The sequence below is a fragment of the Perissodus microlepis genome, chromosome 14 (genome assembly GCF_051167445.1).
Source record: "Perissodus microlepis isolate ML-2025 ecotype Zambia chromosome 14, ASM5116744v1, whole genome shotgun sequence".
Lineage (NCBI taxonomy): Eukaryota > Metazoa > Chordata > Actinopteri > Cichliformes > Cichlidae > Perissodus > Perissodus microlepis.
Genome location: NC_140474.1, coordinates 7,750,493 through 7,774,600, shown reverse-complemented (window position 1 = coordinate 7,774,600; position 24,108 = coordinate 7,750,493). Strand labels below are relative to the sequence as shown.

The 24,108-nt window shown below is 39.9% G+C and overlaps 1 protein-coding gene across 1 annotated transcript in view; it reads left to right on the top strand.

Annotated features, from left to right (window-relative positions):
* maml2 (mastermind like transcriptional coactivator 2) overlaps positions 1-22,748 on the top strand; it is a 33,746-nt gene extending 10,998 nt beyond the window's left edge. The window contains exons 2-5 of the mRNA XM_084950254.1: positions 15,167-16,336; positions 20,881-21,045; positions 21,133-21,241; positions 21,340-22,748. Coding sequence (XP_084806380.1) covers positions 15,167-16,336; positions 20,881-21,045; positions 21,133-21,241; positions 21,340-22,172 — 2,277 coding nt within the window. The 3' untranslated portion in view covers positions 22,173-22,748. The remainder of the gene's footprint in view (positions 1-15,166; positions 16,337-20,880; positions 21,046-21,132; positions 21,242-21,339) is intronic.
* The last annotated feature ends 1,360 nt before the right edge of the window (positions 22,749-24,108 follow it).

The window sequence follows — 24,108 nt, the reverse complement described above, 5'->3', positions numbered from 1 at the left end:
CCATGCTAGATCAGAGTTCAGGCATGTTTACATTACAGCTCAGGATATTTCTCAGAGCCCGGCCAAGCTGCTGAAGTTCCCAGGCTCCAGAGTTGCAGAGTGCTGAAAAGAGGCACAAGCGTTCACTTATTCTTCAATCCCTCACTCTCCTGTGCTCTGGGGTCTAAGTCATAGTTCAACTCCATTTGCATTGTGCTAATGTTCTGTTCTTTGCTATGGCCGTCCTTTGGGGAATATTATACATGTGAAATACAAGAGAAGTGAAAGTCAACAACTTAGATGATGTTGTTAGCATTGTGTTAGATATTAATATCAAGAATTAAAAGCAAATTTGGCACATGCAAAAAACAGCACATTACATTTTTATCTCCTTATTTTAATCAAAAATGTGAATTTTCTTTTCTCAGTAGTTTTAAGCTTATGCACTTAACTTTTATTTAATATCACACTCTTTTAGATCATAGTTATGTAGCAAAACATACATATGGTTTAAATTTTAGCATTGAAATAAAGGATAGTTGGCTTGTTAAGTCATTCCAGTGTGGTATTGCAGGATTTTATTTGAGGATTTTTATGTTTGGCAATATTACTTTGCCCTGTGTTATGGAGCTACCAGCTAGATAAAACGGTATAATTACTGTGGGAACTTTAAAACATGACCATTAACGTTAAAGTTCCCTGGATATTATTCATTGTTTAGAACACTTTGTTTGGATGTGGTTTGGGAACATAAACTGCTAAAAGAAAGTCTAACTGCAGTTCAAACTAGTCCCTATAAATTTACCCAGTTATTTCAAAGACAAACGTATAAGACCAAAATTCCTGTTGTTAACACCCATCACATGTTTGACTTTCCCACGTCTCAGACTGCTAGACCAGCTTGACTAGCGTGTCAGATAGAGGTTTAGAGGAGGAACATAGATGGCCTTGTTTCTTGCCTCTGCTCCACCAATAAAGCTGAGAAGTGGCAGCTGGAATGTTTGCCTTATTGCTCTGCTGTGGTGAGGTGTCACGGTGCTGAGCTATGCTTTGGCACCTGCATGCTCTCCACCTTGCCTAGAGGCGCACAGACGAGATGTGAAACCAGGGGAGGATCTCTGATTTCCCTCTGCCCTGCCCTGTTGAATCCTCCACTGTATTGTTTTAACATACCTTAAACACTTCTTAAAACTTTGCTTTATCTTTAGGTCTATTGCAAAAAATTTGTCCAGAGGCAGATGATTCTAAAAATGGATTAAATTTATAATATGTTTTCCAAAGAGACTCTTATATCTGCTGTTTGCAGAACTAGTGAGTGAATTCTGTTTTCTTTCCACTAAAGGACTACAGGAAGGGTTATGAACAGAGACATGGAATCTCACGCTAAAATGGACACTCACGCCATAAAAGAGCCTTACTTTGATGATGGATTGGAGGACATCTCCTTTAAACTTCAATTTTTGTGTAGGTCTTTGCTTAATGTCAGCCAAATTGCTCAAGACATGTAGGATAACTGTGGCCATTGCCTTGATTTCCACAAAATATATAATATGACAGCAGTTTGGTGTATTTACTGCTTAAAGAAATATGAAAAGGAATAAAAAAGGGGAAGTTCAGGAAGGGGATTCCTGCGGTCTAAGCAAGTATTTTCATTTTCTTCTCCATAAGGGTACTTGCTACGGTCCAGTATTGCTGCATTTGCCTATAAAACTTTTATCCAGGTGCTAGGAGAACAACCTCCTTCTAAATGTCATCAAGACTAAAGAGCTAATCGTGGACTTCAGTACAAAGCAGGCAAGGAATTACAAGCCCCTGATCATCAGTGGTGCACCAGTGGAGAGTGGACAGCTTCCGATACCTGGGTGTCCTCATCACTCAGGACCTGTCATGGTCATGTAATATCAACACTCTGGTCAAGAAAGCCCACCAGCGTCTCTTCTTCCTCAGAAGACTCAGAGACTCTCATCTGCCACTGAGGGTGCTTAAGAACTTCTACTCCTGCACCATCGAGAGCATCCTGACGGGAAACATCTGCACCTGGTTTGGGAACAGCACCAAGCAGGACAGACGAGATCTGCTGGTGGTGCGCTCGGCCGAACGCATCATTCGATCAGAGCTTCCTGACCTGCTGTCCATCTATACCAAACGGTGCAAGACCGAAGCCAGGAAGATTATGATGGACCTCTCCCATCCCAAAAATGGACTCTTCTCACTGTTGAGGTCTGTGAAGCGTGTCCGCTCCCTTAAGACCAAAACAGAGAGAATGAGGAGGAGCTTCTTGCCCCAATCTATTCGGGCCCTGAACCAGTTGTAGGACATGACTGGACTCTCACACTCTCTGTTTATCTGCACACTTCTCATAATTTCTTTCTTAAATTGTTTATATGCACATTCTATTTTTATCTTTATAATTGACCTTTAACTTTTAGTTTAGTCTCTATTTCTTAGGTTAAATTCTTAATTTATTGTTTACATCTGTTAGCCTTTTTTTATTTAACTGTAAATTTCTAAATTTTTTATTTAACTGCGGATCAAAAAAAAATTGTACTGCAAATTTCTAAATTTTAAATTTGTGAAGTTTGTAAATCTATTTAATTTCTGTTTTGTAGTTTAATGGTCAGGCATTGTACAGCAATAAGCATTTCACTACATGTCGCATTGTGTATGATTATGTGTGTGACAAATAAAATTTGAATTTGAATCCTGTCGTTCTCACTCTAAAAAATACAAAGTGTATTTAATCTGGTAAAGCCAGATGGTGAATGTTGCTTCCAGAAGATGAGATTGCAATTAGGAAAAAGTGTATCCTGTAAGTCCATATGATTAACTTTGAAACTAATTTGTAGAGTAGATCCAAATAAAGCAAAACATCTTTATGAGGCACACGTGGCAATTTAAAAAGTTCTTGAATATTTCTGACTGCATTTGGTACCAGGAAGTTAGGTCAAGTGCTGCCTAAGAATGATCATTCATCAATCAATTATTAAACTTTTGGATCAGTTTTACATGCTATTAGTACAACGTATTAAGAGCATACCAAACGAAATTCTAATAAGATGAAAGAATATGATCAAAATACAGTTAAAAAATCAAAACATGAAATACTTCACTTAGTAGAATATTACTAGAATGAGCTCTCTCTCATTTTCTATCTTTTGTGCGGGGGGCAGGTTGATTGTTCTTGTAAATGAACATGGCGAGTGATCATTTAGCCAGTAAAGGCTCATTCTCCTGCCCTCCTGCTTGCAGAGAAAAACCGTGATGCTGCATTCTTTTCATAGCTGATAGTGAGAAAGTGGGGTTATTATGTGTGCGCATGCACGATAACAAGGAGGAGAAAGAGAGAGTGAAGAGAACATTCCTTTCTCACTCCCACTCTCTACCACCACACCCCCATCGCTACTCGCTGCCACCCCACCCCCAGTTTCCTTCCTGTGCTTTTTTTAGAGTCTATTGGATGTTTTTCCCACATCCGGCAACAAAGCCGACCTTTTTTATGCCATAATCTAACAGCATGGTGTTCTGCGGTTCAGTTATACACAGACATGGTCAAATGTAATAAATTCATTGACTTTAAATAAACCACTGTTTCCTAACTTTAACTCCAGACTGCTTAGGTAGCCTTGCAAGGTTGACTTTGACTCTTAGAGAAGAGTTTGTCGACTACTGCAGAATGTATTCTGTAATCACTATCATGTGACTTGTGCAGTGCTACAGTACAAATTTATGGTATTAAAAGGGAGGGGATTATGAAATAAATGAATTACTATATTGGTCAGATTGTGGGCCGATATAGATAGTGGAATCTGGGTGTATGCTGTTCAGTATAGAAAACAACCCCATAATTTTCCTTTCTCAATAGAATCCTAAGATATATGTATATCAACTGATATATTGACCTGAATTTGTTTAGCCTTAAAATCGGTTTTGGCATCAACCACGAAATAAAAAACAAGGCAGCAAATAGAAAGTAAATGAACAATTGCACATAGTTTTTCAGATTATTTCACTGGTAGGTCATTTAAGTGTCTTGGAGTCCTTACCACAATTCGTCTATAGATTTAGTTTAATCCCAGACCTCTGATGTGATTTTGGGATTAGGGGTCCATGGGGTTTTCTGCTGGACTTCTTGTTCATTGTGTGCCCGATGTTCTCGTACATAATGGCCATGCTGTTGAGCTACTTTTTCCTTCTCCTGATAGATGTAACTTCAGATGTATCTCTACTCAAGCTGCAGAGCTACATCTAAAGGATGATAAAATGACACCAATGCAATACTTTGTCCGTATTACAGTAAATGTTCCTCGCAATACAGTCTGTGTTTACCACAGATTTGTAATGTAAAAAAGCAACCCTCATGGTGGACTGCTGACTTGCAGAATATACACCGATACACTGATATACTATTATATAGACTGATCTATTACTGCATTTCCTAATGCTCTTGTTAGTAGTACATTATCTCGGAACAACTTTTCAAAGCTCTGATTAAAATACTGACACACATGTCTGTTTGCGTTTATCCCATTGTCATTCCCATTGAATTAATTCCCCTGCCAAGAAGGAATTTCCCAAACAATTGTGCTGCCTTGGCTTAGTTTGTACCAACAGGCTCATCTGTTTTGCCTGAAGTAGTCAAAGTGAAGAGGAAAAAAACAGCTGTCTAGTCAGTGAAGAGACGCCTTGCCAGTTGAGCTGTGAAATCCACAAGTAAGCAGGATAATCTCTTTCACCCAGACCAAATATTATATCCTGTGATGGAAATTTGAATCGTTCAATGCACACAACCTTGACCTATCAAGGTGTAATTTCATGTGACAGCAGCATACGGTACGGTGAGATATCCTAAATCTCATCACACTGGTGCTCGGTAGGTATTGCCTTTTGTTTGAATGTCACTTTCCACTTGCAGTATATAAAGGTATATAGGCAGCATTGTCACATATTTACATAACTGTATGAGGAGAATCAATGCAAAACATGTTTCTACTGTCAACTTTATGGTAGCAGGGCATTATTATGATTTACTAGTTTATCTTCCACGTGATAGCTTCTGTTATGATATTGCCTATGAGTTGGCTTTGGGAGCAGATTCTGTTCAGCTCTTTTTATCAAATGCCACATGGCTCCCTTGCTGGAGGTGTTTTCTTTTTTATTGTTCAGTCTATTTAGTTGATATTACTTGAACATTTAAAGCAGTTTGCTCTTGATGAACTCCACTTCAGTAGCAGTTAAACTGTAGGTTTTACGAGATGTTCTTTCCTAAATCTAATTTGCAACACTCATCAGTTCTCCCCACTGATTTAGTCAAACACATGTGATCACATGATTACCTGTGCATGTGGTTGCCTTGTTACCAAAGCCCACTTTAACTTGAGGCTAGAGGCTCAGTATTCAAATTTTTGCTGCTTTTGGAAATTTTGTCTGCTCCACCAAGCCGTCTCCTGCTTACAAAATAATTTGGCAGATCACTGCTACAGCAGTCCTCAGTGCTTTTCATTATTTAATCTCATGTCTGGCAGAAAGACTCAGGTGTCACTATCATGGGCTCATGTCTGTTATCACATAATAGAGATCTTGATACCCTTATAAGCTTGGTGTGGCAGCACACGGACCAGTTCTCCACTTGCTGCAGGAACTGGCTGGATTGATTCTCCAACTCCCAGTCACAGACAGTGACGGATGTAGCTTCAGTGTGTGGAAAATGAAAACGAGTGAAGCCAGTGGGCAAATGCTTTACACCTGCATTCTTTCTAATGGCCAGAAAGGAAGGACACCTCACATCACAAGTTTATTGGTTTTAATGAATGCAGCACAGTGCTCATTTTGTAAATGATTGTCCCAGGTCAATAAGTGATAAAGAATGGTTTGCTGTCAGGTGAGACTATCTTGTGACTGATCAGTCTATACTGTGAGAACACAATGTTCCTTACTTTGTCAGTCGCATCCAGTTTCAAAACAAAAAGATGGCAATAACCAAAATCCTCATGTTGAGGTTTAACTAACAAATGGTACCACAGTGTCCTTGTCCATCTTGTATATACTCTATATGTAACATATCTCTCAGCAAACAGAACAAGTGCTGCTGCAGTTACCTGCAATTTAAGACAGTGAAATTGGACTGTGTCGTTGAGATAAAAATCGTAGGGTGCAGCTTGTGTGTGTGGTGCAGGTATTACTCATGTTTTTAGGATCTGGAAGTGTTGCAGGTATTACTTATTGGAACAAAAAGCAACCCCTAATAATGTAAATCTTTGAGTTGTATGATGAGGACAGAGTGTTGCAAGGCTAGAATTAGGCTTGACAAGTGGTATTTATAATTGGGCTAAGAGAAACTCTCCAGGCTCCTGTGTTTGTGTAAACATGTACTGTATACAGTTGTAGTCGGATTTAGACATTTTACTTCTAAGAACTGTTTTGACAATAGATTGATAGGGTGCCCAGAGGTGTTTTTAGCTTCCCACAATTGTCACAATCAGCATAAATCTGCCTAATCAGCCTAAAATCAAAACAGTTGCCTTTTGAATGAACCTCTGCTGTCACATCATGGGAAAGTACTTTTTTTCCCACTTGGACAGATTACCTTAGACTGTCTCTCACCAGCACTGACTTGTAACAAGACGTAAAGCACTGGTATACAAGGCCTACTAGACCAGTCCTGTGACTGCACACACAAGAGCAGCATGCATGCAGAAACTTGCGCAGAGATCTAGGCTTTGCTGCAATCTTGAACTCTCCCTTCCACAGTGACAGCCACCACACAAGACAGTGGTAGTACCTACAGGGCTCTATAGGAAGGCAGTTTGGGCAACCTTTCAACGAAATGTTTTATTTTGCACACTGTTAGTCTAAATTACAAGTTGGGACAGCAACAGAGGGCAATTTCCTGTTTACCTTAGGGAAAAAAAAAAAGTCCTGAAATGCTCAAACGGAGATCTGAGGCTGTCTTTCTTTTAAACATTCACTTCTACTTCATTCACTTTCGTTCCTTAATTTGTCTGATATTTTGGTGTTAGAAAGGTATATCAGAGCTTGTTTCTTGAAAACCACCGTCTATGGGCAATGCAGGAACACTGAATCTCTGCAGGTTTAAGAGTGAATATCTGGATTAAGATCTGAAAGTTTCAGCAAACAAAAGAAAAGTGCATTTTAGCGTATTTTCAGCCTCGACTTCATTCCTTCATTGCCGTTCACTGTTTCCTGTGTTTGCAGTGCATTGCAGTAGTTATCTCACAGACTAAAATAGTTTTTCTAACTAGTGTTGATATTTATCAAATTCTAATGTCTTTTTTTTTTGTCTGTGTGGTTGATTTGATCATAGAGCTCATAACAACATTTGCAGCTTTGCATTTGAGTTGTTTACAGCTGATTTCAGATAAGTTATGTATTTATTTATTGTGGGAAAGTCCTTCCAAATAATCAGTTTTTATGCTTTTATTTGTTTTTTACATATAAAAAAAACCCCTCCCCCTCTTTTTATGGCCACAGTTATTGTGAATCAAGTAAAACAGTTTGGAATTGGACAGATTTTTTTTTTTTTTTTTTAAGGTATAAGCCTAATATGTCTTAAGTAATGGTTTGTTTTTGTTCTTCTGGGAAATGTCAGATGTCTGATGATAGATTTATGCAACGGTCACATATTTTCTGCACCATGATCCCCTAATGCCTCCCCGCCCACCTCCAGTCCTCCCAAAAACACACACATTTTCCTTGGTTGGAGTCAGTGAGCTCTGCAGTGTTTTCTGTGTCCGTCTCCACCAGCGCAGGGCTACACAGACCTTATTTGGAATGTCAGAACAGAACTGATAGGAGTAGGAGTGAAACAAAGCTTCCCACTCATTTATTTTTTCCTCTTACTTTTAAGTCCCTTTTCAAACCGAATCAGCAGAGGATTGTTTTGTAGCATGAGTGCAGATTAGTGTGACTGCTCGCCTATCCAAATGCATGTGTGTGTAATTTAAGCGAAAGCTGAGAGAGATGGTAAAACTCAACAAGTATACCCTTTTCAACTAGTGGATTTTTCAAAGCTTTCTCCATTGAAGCGGTTTAAAACACTAAATGTGTTTTCTCCTCTCTAAAAGCATGAGGCTTATCAAGGCCTGGCTGAGTGAAGCAGCATTAGTACAGCATTAACCACTCAGCCCAGGTTTCCCACGGGATATAAAATGGATCCTTGTTTCACTAGGAAATCGCCATACCAATGCTGTCAAAGAGCACTTTGCTGTAGCCACACCAGATATTGACAAATGTTATTTCCTGATTGGGAATTGCAATCAGTGCACTTGAAAGGGAGCATTGACGAATTCATAATCATAATAGATGAGTGATATGGCATAAGCAGGGCAAAAAATATGGTGCAATTAAAGATTATCTCGTCAAAACTTAGTGCAGGTCCTGAATAATATACACAGTTAGCACAATAGCCAGTGAAGCTACATAATGGGTTTTATTTGTAGTGGCCAGAGATATGACTGGAATGGCACAGGAGTGTGTTGCTCAACTCAGTAGTGGCAGTGTTGGCTCTCACTGTGCTGCAGCTGCATGCTAAAGAGCAGCCAGATGTTTTAGATGGTGAAATGAGCCTAGTGTGCAGGAAGCGGTTCTGCATGCCATAGGAATCATCTTTGAAAACAGGAAGGGAACTTGTTCCCTGCTTATGTGCCTTTTCCTGTGGCATGACCGGAGGCAGGCCTTGTGTTTGGCGTTTGCTGGGAAAAAGGTACTTGAAATTGTTTGGTAATGGCCTTTAACGGGTACAAGTGTTACAGCACAAACTAGAAGAGCCTTTAACTTGTTCAGAGACAGATTTTTTTTCCAGAAAAACTAAAAACGTCTTATTATCTACTGTGTCATGTGTCCAAATTTCCACCTCCGCAGTAGTTACATTCTTGTGTACTGTTACAGCTAAACCAAAACAATGCATGGAAGCTGTTTTAACTAGTTATATATAGTATATACTACAGTCCTGCTTAAAGATCTATGTTTTTGTGCTTCACAGTCCTGGTTTACTTCTTCTGTGGTAACAAGCTGTACATCAAAATGAGCTACTGTCTGCAAATATTGCTAGCCTTAAATTGAGTGTTTACATCAACAATGTGTGACATGACCCTATTAAAACAATGTGATAGTATGATAATTTAAAGATGACAAATTTACTGATGTTAACTATTCACATAATGTCATGGATGTCATAGGTGTTCTAAACCAAAAAAGAAAACCTCTCAAAACCTATTGTACACTACGCTCACAGCACCAATGATGGAGAGTCACAGATGGCAACTACATAACAAGCTAAAGAGTCCAGTTTAGATCAAAAACACAAGTAGAGGAATATGAATGGTAGGGCAGCAACTAGAGATTATTTTGGTAGTCGGCTAATCTGCCAATTTGCAGAAAAGTAACAAGGTTACGTTTTGTTTCTGCTGAGCCCAGGTGGGGTGAATTGTATAAAACTTATTGCAGGTTTAAACCTTGGCTGTTACGATTTCTTTTATGTTCTGATTTAAAGTATGTCGACCCACCCACACCCTCAAGCTGTTTCTCAGAGTGAAAGTTGTTTCTCACTTTCTGCCCTTAAGCAGAAACAGTGCAGTACGCCTATTGAAAGAAGATAAAGGTAAGGTAAATTACACACTTACAGCACTTGGTATTGTACCAATGAGACTTTAAGCTGAAGAAGGACCTTAGCAATTAGCCAAGTTGATAGGAAAGCTCAGTGTCTGGTGACCAGCTGTGCGTTTGTTAAATGGATGGATGCTGTGCTGCACAGGAGGTTTAATGGTGTTTTAAAATTTACTGTGAACAAACTTTAAGATCAGAACAGTTGAATCTAGAATTTCTTGCTTTGCACAAATTTATCGCACAGATACCTTTTACTGGAAAATAGAGTCGGATGCGATGCATAGGATTGTTCCTGAATCTGGGGAGCCCTCAGTCCTCCTCAGTAAATGTCTCTGTGGTTAAGAATGACATATAGATGAGAGGCGACAGCAGTGTCAGGAGCTCTGAGAGCCACATGGCCATGGGTGATGTGATGTGACGGCTTGTCACTGCGATGTCGATGACCTGTGGTACGTCTGCAGTGGCACGGCCTAGCTGATGCTGCGGTAATGCCTTAGTCGCAGCGCTTAGACTCTGTCATTGTATCTGACAGAATATATATATTGAATATAGACCATTGAAACTACTGCCCTGGGGAAGAATAATTAGTATTTTTAGATCAATACAAATGGTAGATTTACTAAAAGACCTTTTATATATTGTCATCCAGAGTTTTGCATTTCATTACATAGGGTGCCTGGTAATAGAAAAGAGAGCTGCATTGCTTGGCTTATATGAGTTCTTATGATGTCCTTGCATGTTTTTGGAGAATGTTCTCCTGTCCTTTAACTTTGGTGATATCGCATTAAATATTTCTGGATTGTGAACATGCCAAAGCAAGGACTAGCTATAATCTTCCCCTGTAATCTTCAGATTTGGACAGTGGGGAGCTCTTCTTTGGAAGGTAAATGTCTAACAGGATTTTTAGTGTTCAAGCTGCTTTTGATTAAAATAGCAAGTTTCTCTACGGAATGCTGGAACTAAGATGCAGTAACTGTTTAAAAAAAAAAAGTCTGCCCTCAGTAAACATAATGGATGATTTCTCTTCAAAGGAGCTCTTATCATCTCTTCCCATTTCCCAGAGGCTGCCACAAAGCTGCCTCTTTTATTCCTCCTGCTGCTGCCGCTGCTCATCCTTCTCTCCTGCCTGCTCTCTGGAGGGCATCCTCAATCTAATACAACTGTGTCAGGAAGTATGGGGATGCAAAGTGCTGAGGAGCCAAAAGTAGCCCACCTCTGCAGTGTGCTGCTTCGTCCCAACACACACCAGCCTGATTAGGGAGGCACACCATGAACCTGTGCTCACATTCCTGTGTAACCTTACGGCATATGAATTAAATTCAATGTAACTATCCAACAAAAGCAGAATACCTGAATTATAATAAAAAGACGTATTATTGCGTCTACTAAAGTTAAATTCCTTTTATTCTTACTTCTATGCAAATCCTGTTGTTCAATGAAATGTTTGTATTGTGTGAAAGCCAAAGATGGCTTTTTAAATTTAAATTGAAGTGCAAAATTGTCGGTAGTGATTGAGTATGTTTTCTAGTGGTTGTTATGACATCACTGTTATCCTGGATATTTTTTTTCTTTCTGTTTTGTTGCATAGTATCAAATACACTCTGCTTACCTCGCTACTCACTGAAATGTGCTGAGTAAAACAAACAAGGATCCCCCCCACCGCTTCGAGGACCACACACACACACACACACACACACACACACACACACACACACACACACACACACACACACACACACACACACACACAGTATGATTTGCCTATATACTGCCTTGTGAATATACATACCAAATCTGAGCCTTAAAATAATGAAAATGTTCAAGTTATCATGGATGTTTTTTGGCTACACTATCATAGCTTGCAGCTTCCTTCAGCTAGTTCAAATTTTATAATTCGACGGAACTTTCCACATTTGGGCCTGCAGATGAATTTTGTGTGACAGCTGATCATTGGCACTGGTCTGAAGGTTCTTATTTCTTATCTGGCAATAAATGAGCTGAAATCCCCTCTTGCAACAGTATGCAACCTGCTGAACTGCATAAATATTATGTCTCCCTAGGAACACAATAGTCGTATTTATTCCTTTATTTTGGGACTGTTTTTTTCCATGTCAAATGCCGAGAGGGAGGTCTCTAGCTCTCTCAGGAGCAGATTGCAACATGTTTCAAGGCTCTGGTGAATAGATTAAAGGCTGGCAAGCTCGATCTCTCATTGAGCCACACTCTCTTACTCACACATGCGCAGACACAAAACCTGCAAACACTCTAAAACCTGTACCCTTAAAGCATGTATGGCTCAGAGGGCTGTGCCACTGGACTGACAGATGGTACCATGAGGCTTGGTGTTGCGCCGTTGTGATGGCTCACCCGGAGCCCCATCCACACTGCTCAGCATCACTGCAGTGCTCAGCTTGACACACAAGCCAACAGCCTTCCAGCTCACATGAACAGATAGGCTCTGTTGACATGGCCAAGGTCAGGTTCCTCACTGACACAGTCAAAGATCATCAACAAACGTGAACCGGAATATGTTCAAAACTGAACTTATCATTCTTAATTTCCTCAGGAAAATCATTTTTTGGAAAATTGTTTCCTAGCTTGGATCGGCTGCTCTGCACTGTGCCGTATCGGGTTCTTTTTCGGTTTACTATAGCTGTGAGAACTTTTAATTTGATTTTCCAGCTTGTACTAATCCATTAAAAAAAAAAAAAAAGACAACCCTGGTGTACACACTGTGCTAAACTATAACCTTGGGATTGACAGTGGCTGAACGTTTTGTCAACACAGAAAATCAACGGCGCAGTTGCACATGCCTCTCTTAGATGATCAGTATATAATATATAGGTTTAAGCCGCTCATGCAGAAGGAATCTCTTTCAAAGTGATTCAGAGCATCTGAGCTCATTAAATGTTAATCAAAAAATCTATTTTGAGATCACTAGGAGATCAGTCATGAGGATTTCAGGTCAGCTGTGAGGCCACTGCATCCGAGTACTGAGAGATGAGTGAGCAGGATGGTCCTTTTTTGCTGTGAAGTGTTTGCGCTTGACGTTGGGGTTTGTCCCAATTGAAGCCAGTATCGTGACACATATGAGTGACTGAAACATGAGAAAATCTCAACTGCAAAGTCTTGAGACACTTCATCCTTGAAGTTTGAACTGAACACTACTCCTGGCTATTTTTTTGTTTTTTTTAAAAATGGCACAGAAACAGAAATGAGGCAACCCTCTCTCACAGTGGCTTTTTGCAACACATGCACTGTCCTTTCCATTATTCATGATGTGTTTTCACTGACAGTGCCTTGAACCATGAGGAGTACTCCTGTCTGTCTTTTCCAGAAAGAGCCCTGTGGAATGAGAGAACATGTACCTGAGGTGCACACACTAAAAAAAGCCTGTTCTCATCTGGTTTTGGAGAAAATCACATGTCGTAGATTATGTGGCTCTCATTGAAGATGGAAAAAGTTCATATGGCTGATTAACTCATGGAGCATTTCCAGTGTAAAATTATATGCAACTCCAGAGTTTCCTGTATTAAGCAGGAATCAAGCAGCCAGACTGCCATTAAGATAAGAGGTTTTTTTTCCTCTCTAGACTCTAAGAAACTGTCTACTGAGGTTACTTTATCCAGCAAAGCATGTTTAAATTATTGCCTCTCTTTTTGTTTGGTATTGGGTTGCATTTTATTTTGTTTCATTACTTTTTTAAATTATTATCTTAATTACTATTATTATTTAATTATTAATATTATTATTATTAATTATTAATTGTTTCATTTTTTGGTGGAAACCAATAAAACGTACATTACATTTCACTTACCAGCCTACTTTGTTTACTTATTTGTCCCTGTCGAGAACATTTTTTAAATACTACTCTCTTTTTTTCTACTATTGAAATAATCCTCAATGCAAATTTCAAGATTCCAACCTACTGCACTGGGCTATGCCTCCAAATGAGTTTTAATGTGGCAAATGTTGCACATGCAAGCCCTGTTGGGGCTTTTGGATGAGCTTAGATTAAGAAAAAAACTGATTTTTATAAGCACCTTGAAAGTGCAAACTCTCAACATACATTATTTTGCACAATAGGAGGCAAACATCAAAGAGAATGAAAACTGACCGTAGCATTTTTTTTGTTTTGTTTTTTTGAGTGGATTCATACTCATCATAAAATGGAGCAAAAGTAAGGTTCTGCTGCTTGCATGTTGAATTTTTCTCCTGGTTATCTTTGTTTTGCAGTTGTGGTTTAAAAAATATGGTTTGTATTAGCGAGATAAAGTTAAATGCAAAGTCAGTGTGATTAAACAAAACAATGTCCCTCTGCTTTTAAGTGCATCAGCATTATTGTCATCATCCAGTTACTGTGTCAAAGCACGCATGGACATGTATTAGCATTTGCAGGCTTGGTGAGTCAGAGATATTTGTACCTTGATTAACATGAACTGTTGTTAAGAGCATTAGTAGAAATAATATGACATGAACAGAGTAGAAATGTAGTGAACTGCAGGATTCGCTCCAAAGCCTCAAGCTATGAATCATCTTAATGCCAGCTAGTGGAAATGAGTCAAATTTGTTCCACAGTGAAATAGGCAACACACTGATACTCCTCCTATGATCAGGCTGGTGTACAATTAAAACCATTTTGTTTCCATGCAGGAGTTGCATTAAAATATGGTCAGATAATCAGCCATTTGTATGAATGCATGTACACAACAGATCGCTCCTTAATAGACAGCCTTTCTCACTGTTGTTAAAGACTCATATTGGAGATTGTATTGTTTTGTTGACATGATGATATCTTCTCCTAAAAATATGACTCATTTTTGGAATAGTAAAATTCACAGTTAGGATGATTAAGAGTGTTGCTGTGTGCTTAGTTAGTTCCACCTCTGTTCTTATTACCTTAAATGAAGACATGGGTAGAGGACAAAAGGAAATCAGATATCTGCACCAGCATGTTAAGCAGAATCTCAGCCACAAAGGAGAAACTCTGTATATCTAACGAAGCACAATGGATGAAAATATAATGTATGCAAATGAGGGAAACAGACAAAGAGCTTATTCTTCTCTCTGCAGTCTGTCGACTATATCAGATTCCTAACTATCTTCTCATCCCATTCAATGCACTCAGGCTACATTATATCAAAACATTTTTCCAGTTCCTTCTTGCTGTATTGGAAGAGTTTAAATAAACTGTGTATTCCAATTTTGCGCAATCTGAATGTGCATGGTCTTACCCTAATTTGTGATTGATGCCAGAATGAACCGTTTGAGAAATCACTGCTTTTATTAACTTTAAGATTAGCATTTGTTAATTAATATGTGTGAAATTAGTCTTGAATACATGGTGTCACTTCACGTCTGTCTAGTGTATTCATTTTCAGAACTACTTTACATTCTCTCACATGACACATTTTCCATTAAGTACAATAATTTAACTCCGGGTTTATCTGAACTGCATACCTGCTGGGGTTATTTTTGCTTACCTGGTGATAAAAAAAGGTAAATGTTAAAAGACTTTGATATTTGTTTTTTCCTGGGTTTAACTTCTATATGTTATTTTTTGCAGATTCATGGATCTTTGCGAAGGAAGATTGAGGGGCATGCCCCAGGACAAATATCAAAGCAAAATGGCCTCTCCTGTGGTTTCCCTGGATCAGACTTTAAGCGGGTCCGTGTGGACCACAACTTAGCCCAGTCCCATTCTCTGCAAGGCACCTCAGCCATGAGCATGCAGAGGAAGAATTACATGATGCCTCATGCACTGGGGTCAGACATATTCAACATGACCCTGAAAGAAATGAAGAAAGAGCCCTCTGAGATCCAGTCTTGTGACCAGTCAAATGCAGAGATGATGTTTGACTTCAAAGATGAAGGTCAGATTGATCCAGAACTCCAGGATCTCTTTGATGAACTGACAAAGACGGTGCCTACACTGAATGACCTGGAGTTTGAAAAGATGCTAAAGCAGGATGATACATTTGGCTTGGATCTAGGACGGCCAAGCTCGGCGGGAGCAGCTGCCAGTCTGTGCTCTCCACTGGACAAGCCGATAAAGACAGAGCACTCACCCGATTTTGGGCAGGCTCATTGTGGCTCACCACAGCTTCGACCCGCTTCTGCAGGGCCCACTTTCACATTGACCAGCACGTCTTCAACCACCACATCGCAAAAAGCTAACACTCAGGCAGGACACCCAAGGATGCCCTGCTGGCCTGAAATATCTCACGCAGAGCAGCTAAAGCAGATGGCAGCAAACCAGCAGCAACCGAGTTCTCTTCTCCATCACCACCACCAAACCGCACCTGTGGCCCTGACCAGCTGGGCTCCTTCCATGAGCACCCACTCCTCCACCAGCACCTTCCCTCAAGACAATGTCTCTAGCCCACTCCCACTCAACCAGCAGAGGATTGGCTCTCACAATAAAGGGATCAACAACTGTCTCTTCAAATCAACCAGCCACAATGGCTCCAATCATTTGGACATGAAGGTTCTCAGCACCAAGCCTACATTGCATTTCAGCCCCAAAGTACCCCATTCTGCCAGCCAGCCCATGTCTATCATGACAAACCCAGTGAACAAGACAGAACAGCAGCAACAGTCACCTTCACCGGGCCCACATCAGCCACATTCAGGTCTCCATTTCCAGAGCCAACAAATCCCCACATCAGGAGCCCTTTGTCTGCAAACCAAGACTGCTCACGGAGGGCTGCCTTTCAGACCGTCACAGCAGCGGCAGGTAAGGTCTCTGTCCAAAATTCCTTTACACACGATTGCCCTTGTGTGAAAACACTATTTTAACTTTTCAGCTCTACAGCAGGACGGCTTCCACAATTGAGAGATTTGATGTAACATGTGCCCATAGCGGCATATCAAGCATAGCTAGTGCCATAAAATACTGAGACCAGTATGGCTACTTAATATTCTGTTTGATCCACAGAATGTTTCATTTTTCTATTTTACTGCACTTTATGAACAAAGTCAATAACAGCACCGACTGCCTTTTTTTCTATAGAAAGTCTAGTAACATAATCCAACGCACAATCAAACGTACTCATTTAGTTGTCCTGCTGGCATCTTCAGTTTGCTTGCAGCAGCCAACCTGCTGTCTAAAACAGCTACAATGCAGCTCTGTTTATTCTGCGACTTTATTGTTCTTGTTAATGTCTGTGTGTGTGCGTTTGACGATGACACAGATTGCCAGAGCATGGTAGATTATCATGCAGGACTTCTAATTTCTCTGCTTGTCATGGTGGCTCCCTGTCAGGGCACAGATATGCACAGCGGGATTTGCTAATTGGAGGTTGTTAGCTACAAGGGACAAGTGGTGGAAAATGACAGTAATCTGCTTAGCCTAGTGCCGGAGGTTGAATCACTGATTTGTTATGATTGGAGAGATTTAGACCCTCCCCTCTTTCATTTTTTGCACCAACAATATCTGTAGCTGCCTTTGTGTGAAACGATAATGCGAGCCCCGCAACAGAGCTCTCATAACCTCTACAGATCAAGGGAAGTGCTTGGGTGACTGGGAGAGGGTGGGAAGAAGGAGAGAGGGAGGGAGTTATGCAGACATGGAAGTAAACCAGGTAGGATCATGACAGTTACATCAACACATCAAAACGGGACCAGTTTTACCACTGCTAGAGCTATTTACACTTTAAACAATGGCTGTTCATGGTTACCTTGAAACTACTTGACAAATATTCCTGATATCAGAAGCCTTACATAAATGTTTGAGGCAGAAATACATGGGCTTAAAGATTGGTAGATGATTTAAATAGACAAAGAAAAAGCATTTTCTGGGCTCAGATTGACCCCATTGCAATGCATCATTTCAAGCAAATGTACTGGCTGCCGTAATAGTGACAGTAGTATTAGTGTTGCATTAGAGATAATAAGCATTTTTATAAAATATGTAAGATGTGGTATCTAATTTAAAAAGGATTGCAGTGAGAGAAAAGGGGAAGACACTTAACAGAGCTGGATATCAAATAATGAAAAAGACTTGTGAATTTGTTGAATTATTAAACATTATTTCAGAGCTCCTTAAAGTAAAACCTCTTTTTAAAAGTTTGTGAGGGGTTAAGGCCTTGGTGAGACAGCTTTCCCAAAGAAATTATTTTTTAATGTGACCAAATAACCAGCACGTAGCTATGAATATGATAGGGTTAGAATTGAGGATAAAAAAAAGACCTTTATAATTTATGGACACTATTTATAATTTCAAGCTGAGCTAAAAAGTGCTGATAATGGTGTTTGTAAATTTTAGCCAGCATGTACAGGGTTAAAAGTCCAGCTAATGAGAGAGGGACAGCTTATAGAGAGGAAAAAAAGAGTGGAGTCTCTTCCCACAGTGAACTGAATTAGTAATGCCAGAGAAATAAAGGTCCTGAAAGAGTGCCCTGATCCCCTGTGTAACACAAGTAACTAGCAGTGGGCTTCCTTCCACTGCCTGAAGCTGGAGACCGTTATTAAAGCATGCACGTCCAAACATGTTTGAAGCTTCTTACTAATAATCACTTTCTGAATCAAACCTGACGAAATTCAAATCCACCACTGTGTAAACCTCTGAGGTTGCACAATATTCACTTCACCCACTTAAACTACTCATACGAGTACATTCTGGAGCAGCATGCACTAGAGGACACTAATGCATTATGAAACCTGAGTTACTGTAGTTGGTGGCAATGCTGTCTCAAGGGCAAAATTTTGTGTTGCTAGTTTCACCAGTTGTGTAGCTGTCTTGTGTGTTTTGGCTAAAGAAAAAAATACTTTGGGGTGTAATATGAGTGCTAATAAAGAATGAGGCAATCCTGCAGGTGTTTATTATTTTTAATTTCTGAAATATTGCAGCAGTGGAAAAAGTACTGCTTCAATAAAAAGAAAAAAGCTCTGTATGGAGTTTTCGGTTCCAGAAAGACCTTTCAGGGAAACAAAGAAAAATGGTTTTCTAGCACAAACTATGTTAGTGAAAGTAAATCTTTTTAGTCCCTTAATGACTCAAGTCAAATAGTTACTGAATATTTTTTCATATTAAATATCTTTATAGCAATATAATGACCTATGTTTACAATTTTTTTTTTATTTCAAATTCAGTTGTGTACACATGCGGTACAAATATTTGTCAGACAGTCTTATCCAAAGCGACATCCGTATTTTCTCTGCATCAGATCAAATGAAGACATTTGACAGCGATTTCATCATCCCATAGTTTTTAGTTTCGGCTAAAACCAATTCCTATTTCAATACGACATGCAAACTTTCTGGAGAATACTGTCCTTACTGAAATGCATGAACCCAGTAGCCAAAGTAGCCGAATGCTCACAGTGCATGCCACATAATCTGGCTGCAGACCTGAGCTGGATGTCATAACCCGTCTAACGCATTTCCTTTCTGTTTTATCACTACTACTACACAACTGTCTAGTAACGGCAAACGTGGAGTAGAACTCAAAACTAAGGCAACATCTAAAAATAAAGGTTTACTCAAAGTAAATAAGGACTCCTCAACTTTTGTTGTTGATCTTGTGGCACCAAATCCTTCAGTTAGGATAAGAGCGGGGCCATAGGGGTTGAGCCTACCAGGTCACTCCAGCAGTGCTGTGAAGGGAGTACTTGTTTCCTGGGAAAGGGAGCTGCGGCCAATTCCAGATGCCGAGGCGCTCCCCAGGGACAGCATCCTGAGACCAGACTGGAGGAAGTGCAGTGTGAGAGCCGGCAAGGCTGGGCCTGGATCACTGTCAGCTGCCTGCGCTGCCGCAGGATGGGAGACTAAATCACTCCGCTCCTTCTCTCAAGCCCGAGCCACATGTGGTATTCATTTACAAAAAACTTGTGAAGAATGGAAGGGGGGAAACATGGAAAACAGCTTTATGACACATCAGGATGACAGAGGATTACTCAGTTGTACACGCTAAAACACCCCTCATTGGGTCTTTTCTTACAACAAAGATGGATCAAGCTCTCTTCAGTTTACCTCTGTGGGGAACAAGTCTTTGAAGGTCACGTTTTCTTATAGACTCAGTAAATGGATAAAGTAAATCAAAACCAGTGACTCTGCTTTCTACTGTAAGAGGAGAAACCACTGTTTTGATGTTTCAGTCCCTGTGTAACCTCATTGCCATGCTTGGTTTGCTGTGTGGGTTGAACTCAGGCAGAGAAGGCGAATATTAGCTTACGTGAAGTGGCTTGTGACTCCTGATGAGTTTCGGCTTCCCTTATTCTCTAATCCTGTCTCGTTACTTCTCCAAATTTCAGTCCATTCATTATCATTCACTAAGACTAGTAGACACACACACACACACACACACACACACACACACACACACATATTCTTCCTTTTTTTTCTTCAGAAAATCAGAAAGCTACTACCCTGTAGATATTCATTCTCTGCAAAGACTCTGTCCTTAAGTAGTAGCTTCTGGTAAATGCACTGTTGGATTTCTAATCCATTTTACCCTGGGAAACATTTTAAGTCAACACAGTGACTGACACTGTATACACAGTATGTGTTGACTTGGATTTGGTGCACATTAACCTCCTTCATGACAAATGTTCGCACTTGATGCAAGCTTGTGTGTTGTGAGGGTATCCACATGAAAGGCTAGTTTTATTTGGAGCGCTTGGATGGTCGCCACAGCTGTCTAAAAAAGCTAAAGAAAATATGAAATGGAAGGACTGTAACATCTTAAGCACCATGGTATTCACATGGTGAAAGATTATCTGCAACAACAACAAAAAAAGCATACACTGAGCACAAAACTTTAAACAAAAAGCTAGTTTGGATCTCTCAATTCCTGCGCCGCAGACTACAACATTTTAATCAGTGATAGTGTCAGGAGCCAAATGGGTTTCTAGAGGATGGAATGCCTCCTTGCCAAAAACAACACAGTGATCAGTAAGGGAGAGCTTATTAAATGGAGGTAGTCATGGTGCTGGCGCTTAACTTCCCATCGGCACACATTTCCTGCTGTCTCAGGGATTCTTTCCACTCTCTTTAGACACAATTATCAGGGGAGAGGCAGGCCTTGAGGATGACTTGAACCCCCCCGCACCTCCCCCAACAAAAAAAAAAAAAAAGAACAGAAAAAAAAAAAGCCCCCTCCATTTTTCCCTTTTTCATCTGCAGAGGGAGTAGCCTTGACCACATTCTGGAGGTTGAATAGCATCTTTGAAACAGATATATGATGTCTTGTAGAGTTTTGCCCCCTACTGGCATGCCTGTGTTGTTGCAATGTTTTGATTTTGTGCTTTCACTGAGAGTAATGTAGTCTCTTTTTCAAAGGGTCTTCCTGCTGGTCCAAGGCTGCCCACTAATGGAAGCTTAGGAGTCATGTCAGCCCAGCCACAGCCACGACCCCCGGTCCCAAACAACCAGCAGAAAGGGCCTCCAAAAACACAGGCCATGCAAAGACAGCTCAACCAACCGCAGCACACCATCGGCAATTCAGTAAGCTGCATTTACATCATACCGTTTTCACTGATTAATTAAGACTGTTTTGGTCAATCATATGAATATACTGTTTTTACTTTCAAGGACAAAGACAACACACATGATCAGTTTAGTCGTCACCTGACAAGACCACCGCCAGATTACAAGCAGTCAAGAAGTATAGCTGGAGTTCAGCAGGGAAACATCTTCCCAGGTACTTTAAATTTCTAGTGATTAAGGAATGCTTTACATGCCAACAAACAATCTTAATAAAAAAAACTTCTTTTTTTTTTTTGTTTGATGTTTCTGCAGGTCGAAACTCCTCCCAGTGTCCTAACAGTGGCCCTGAGAAGACCCTACAGTCTTGTCACCTTGCAGTTGGTTCTGCTTCAAAGATGAGTGCTTCACCATCAGACCGTAGATTTTCTATTGGGACAGATTGTCACCCCAGTTCTTGTGTCAGCCAATGCCGGCAGCAAAACAGTCACAGTCAAATTCGACTGAATCCGAGTAAACCCAGGTTCCAGGGCCCAAACACACAAGGAAAGTCTTTTGGGATAAACAGTGTGGCAGGTGTACAGCACCAGAGATTGACATCTCACTTGCGTTCCTCTGTGCCAGGACAGGGTGTAGGAGGGTTGGTGACAAATGTCAACATGGGCTGGGGTTCAGCCAACAAGCAAGTGACACCTGGACTCTGTATTAGGCAGCTACCCAACCCACTACAGTCCCAGGGTGTGCAGGACTTGCCAAACCATCCATTCCAACAGAGACACATTGCCCCTCCCAACCAGGTAGCACCAGACATCAGCATGCACACTCTAAACCCTCCACTAAGAGACATAGGCCAGAGAGTAAGTCAGGCAATGATGGGTTCTCCCTCAGCCGTGGGAAACCTTAACCAGGCCTCACCTGAACCGAGGATACCAGCAGGGAACTTTACAGAGCCCAGTCCCAGCTCTAGCAGCTACCATAATAACAGAACTAACCGTCTGACCTTTGACTTCCTCCCAGAGGGGGACAACACAGTTCCGGGAATCAATGCAGACTCAGACTTCATAGATTCCCTGCTCAAATCGGGCTCTGGAAATGATGACTGGATGAAAGATATCAATTTGGATGAGATTCTTGGTAGCCACTCGTGAATTTGGGTCACAAATGACTAAAAATGGACCCACAGCTCAGAGCTTGTAGAGGTATGTAAGGTGTAAAGGATTACATTTGTAAGTAATATTAAAATGGACTTTTATAGACTTATTATTATTACCCAGATATACTGAATTGCTTTGTATTGTATTTACTGTGAAAATCAATTGTGTTCTATGTACTCTGCGTATTTCTTCCTGGTGTATTGGCCAAGAAATTGCTTTTCTATGCAGTCACTGTTTTTGTGGTCTGTGCTCTGTGCTGTCTTATAGAGTAAAATACAAAATTCACACTGTGAAAAGAAAATATTGCCGTTATTTTCCTTTTCATCCTGGTTTGTGTTTTAAAGTCTAGCATCACGTGGTATGAGCTTTCCAGTGTTTTGCTGCCAGACACAAGCAAGCTTGCAAAAGCATTTTTTCCCCTTTACTTCCTTCTTGTTCAAACCTTTTCATCTGTGGTAGTTACAGTTTAAATTATGTAACCATTATTTTTTTTCATGTTATATTTAATAATTATTGGAATAGTAAGTAGACATTATATTACATGTAATTAATAAAATTTATTTGACTCAAGTTGTGCTTTTGTTGACTTTATTTAATAATGAATAGTTTGGTTTACTACATCTCATACTTCAAAATCAGCGCATGCAGATACTCTTAAAGGATGCTTTGATGTTATGTCCCACTTTACAGGGTTAGTGTGTTGAAATGACACACTTTAACCCAAATGGCAACCTTTTCATAAAAATAAACAAGTAGTGTTCAGTGCTTAAACTTAACAAAATACTTTTTAGTGCCTTAAAATATTTAAGGCACTAATGAAGCTTTTTGTTTGTTTGTAACTGAAAAGATACTGAAAAGAAAGCGAGTGATGATTCCTGTATGATTTTTTCCCAATACAAACATCAGCTTTTAAAACAAAATGTTCAGCACTGCCTGAACTGAAACAACCATTATTCTAGATAATTACACCTGCAGACGAGTGTTGCTGAGGGACTGTAACATTGTTATGTAATGATGATTTGCACAAAATGTCATTGAACTCTACACAGCAGATATTATATTGGTTATGTATTTTAGCTAATAACGCTCATGATTAAAAAATAAAACATGAGAAGCCTGGAAATTTGTTTACAGTAAGTCTTCTCTGAAGTAAAGGCACAAACAATTAAAACATGTTTCGAAATGAACAACTTACAGAAAGCAAGTCTCACCCCAACCGGTTGCGGCAGATGACCACCCCTTTCTGAGCCTGGTTCTGCCGGAAGTTTCTTCCTGTTAAAAGAGAGTTTTTCCTTCTCACTGCCCCCAAGGGGGTCATATGATTTTGGGGGTTTTTGAGTTTACGCAGATGTTTTGCATTGGAGGTAGTGTAAGGTTCATGCATTGATCTAAACTCTTTGGCCGGATGTAAGACCCAAATTGGATGTATTATGATACGATAATGCACTGGCATGTAACTGTCCTGTTCAGTATCTGGCACAGCCTCTCGGTGAGGTGAGCCATGTATACTTTACCGATTGCTTTGAAAGACGTGTGACCATCAACAATGAAAAGTTATTAAAATATAAAGAACACAAACAATTCCTCCTTGGGAATTTGAATTGTTTTGGGTCCAATCTATTCTTTGTTTTTGATTTTTTGCCATTGTCTTGCTATTTTCAGAGTTATCTTTCCAGAGTTTCAGGAGCTAAACTATTAATTTGGTGAAAAAAATACAATAAAATAATAAAAATTAAATTATAAATCTTTGCATAAAATTTCATATATAGACATTTATAAATACAATAAAATATAGAAAACAGATGTGTGTTGTACACAGGTTACCGTGCGGTTCAACAACATATCTGCATAAGAATAGAATAGAATAGAATAATCCTTTAATTGTCCCACAAGGGGAAATTTGGTTACTTAAATAAGAGCATGTATTTAA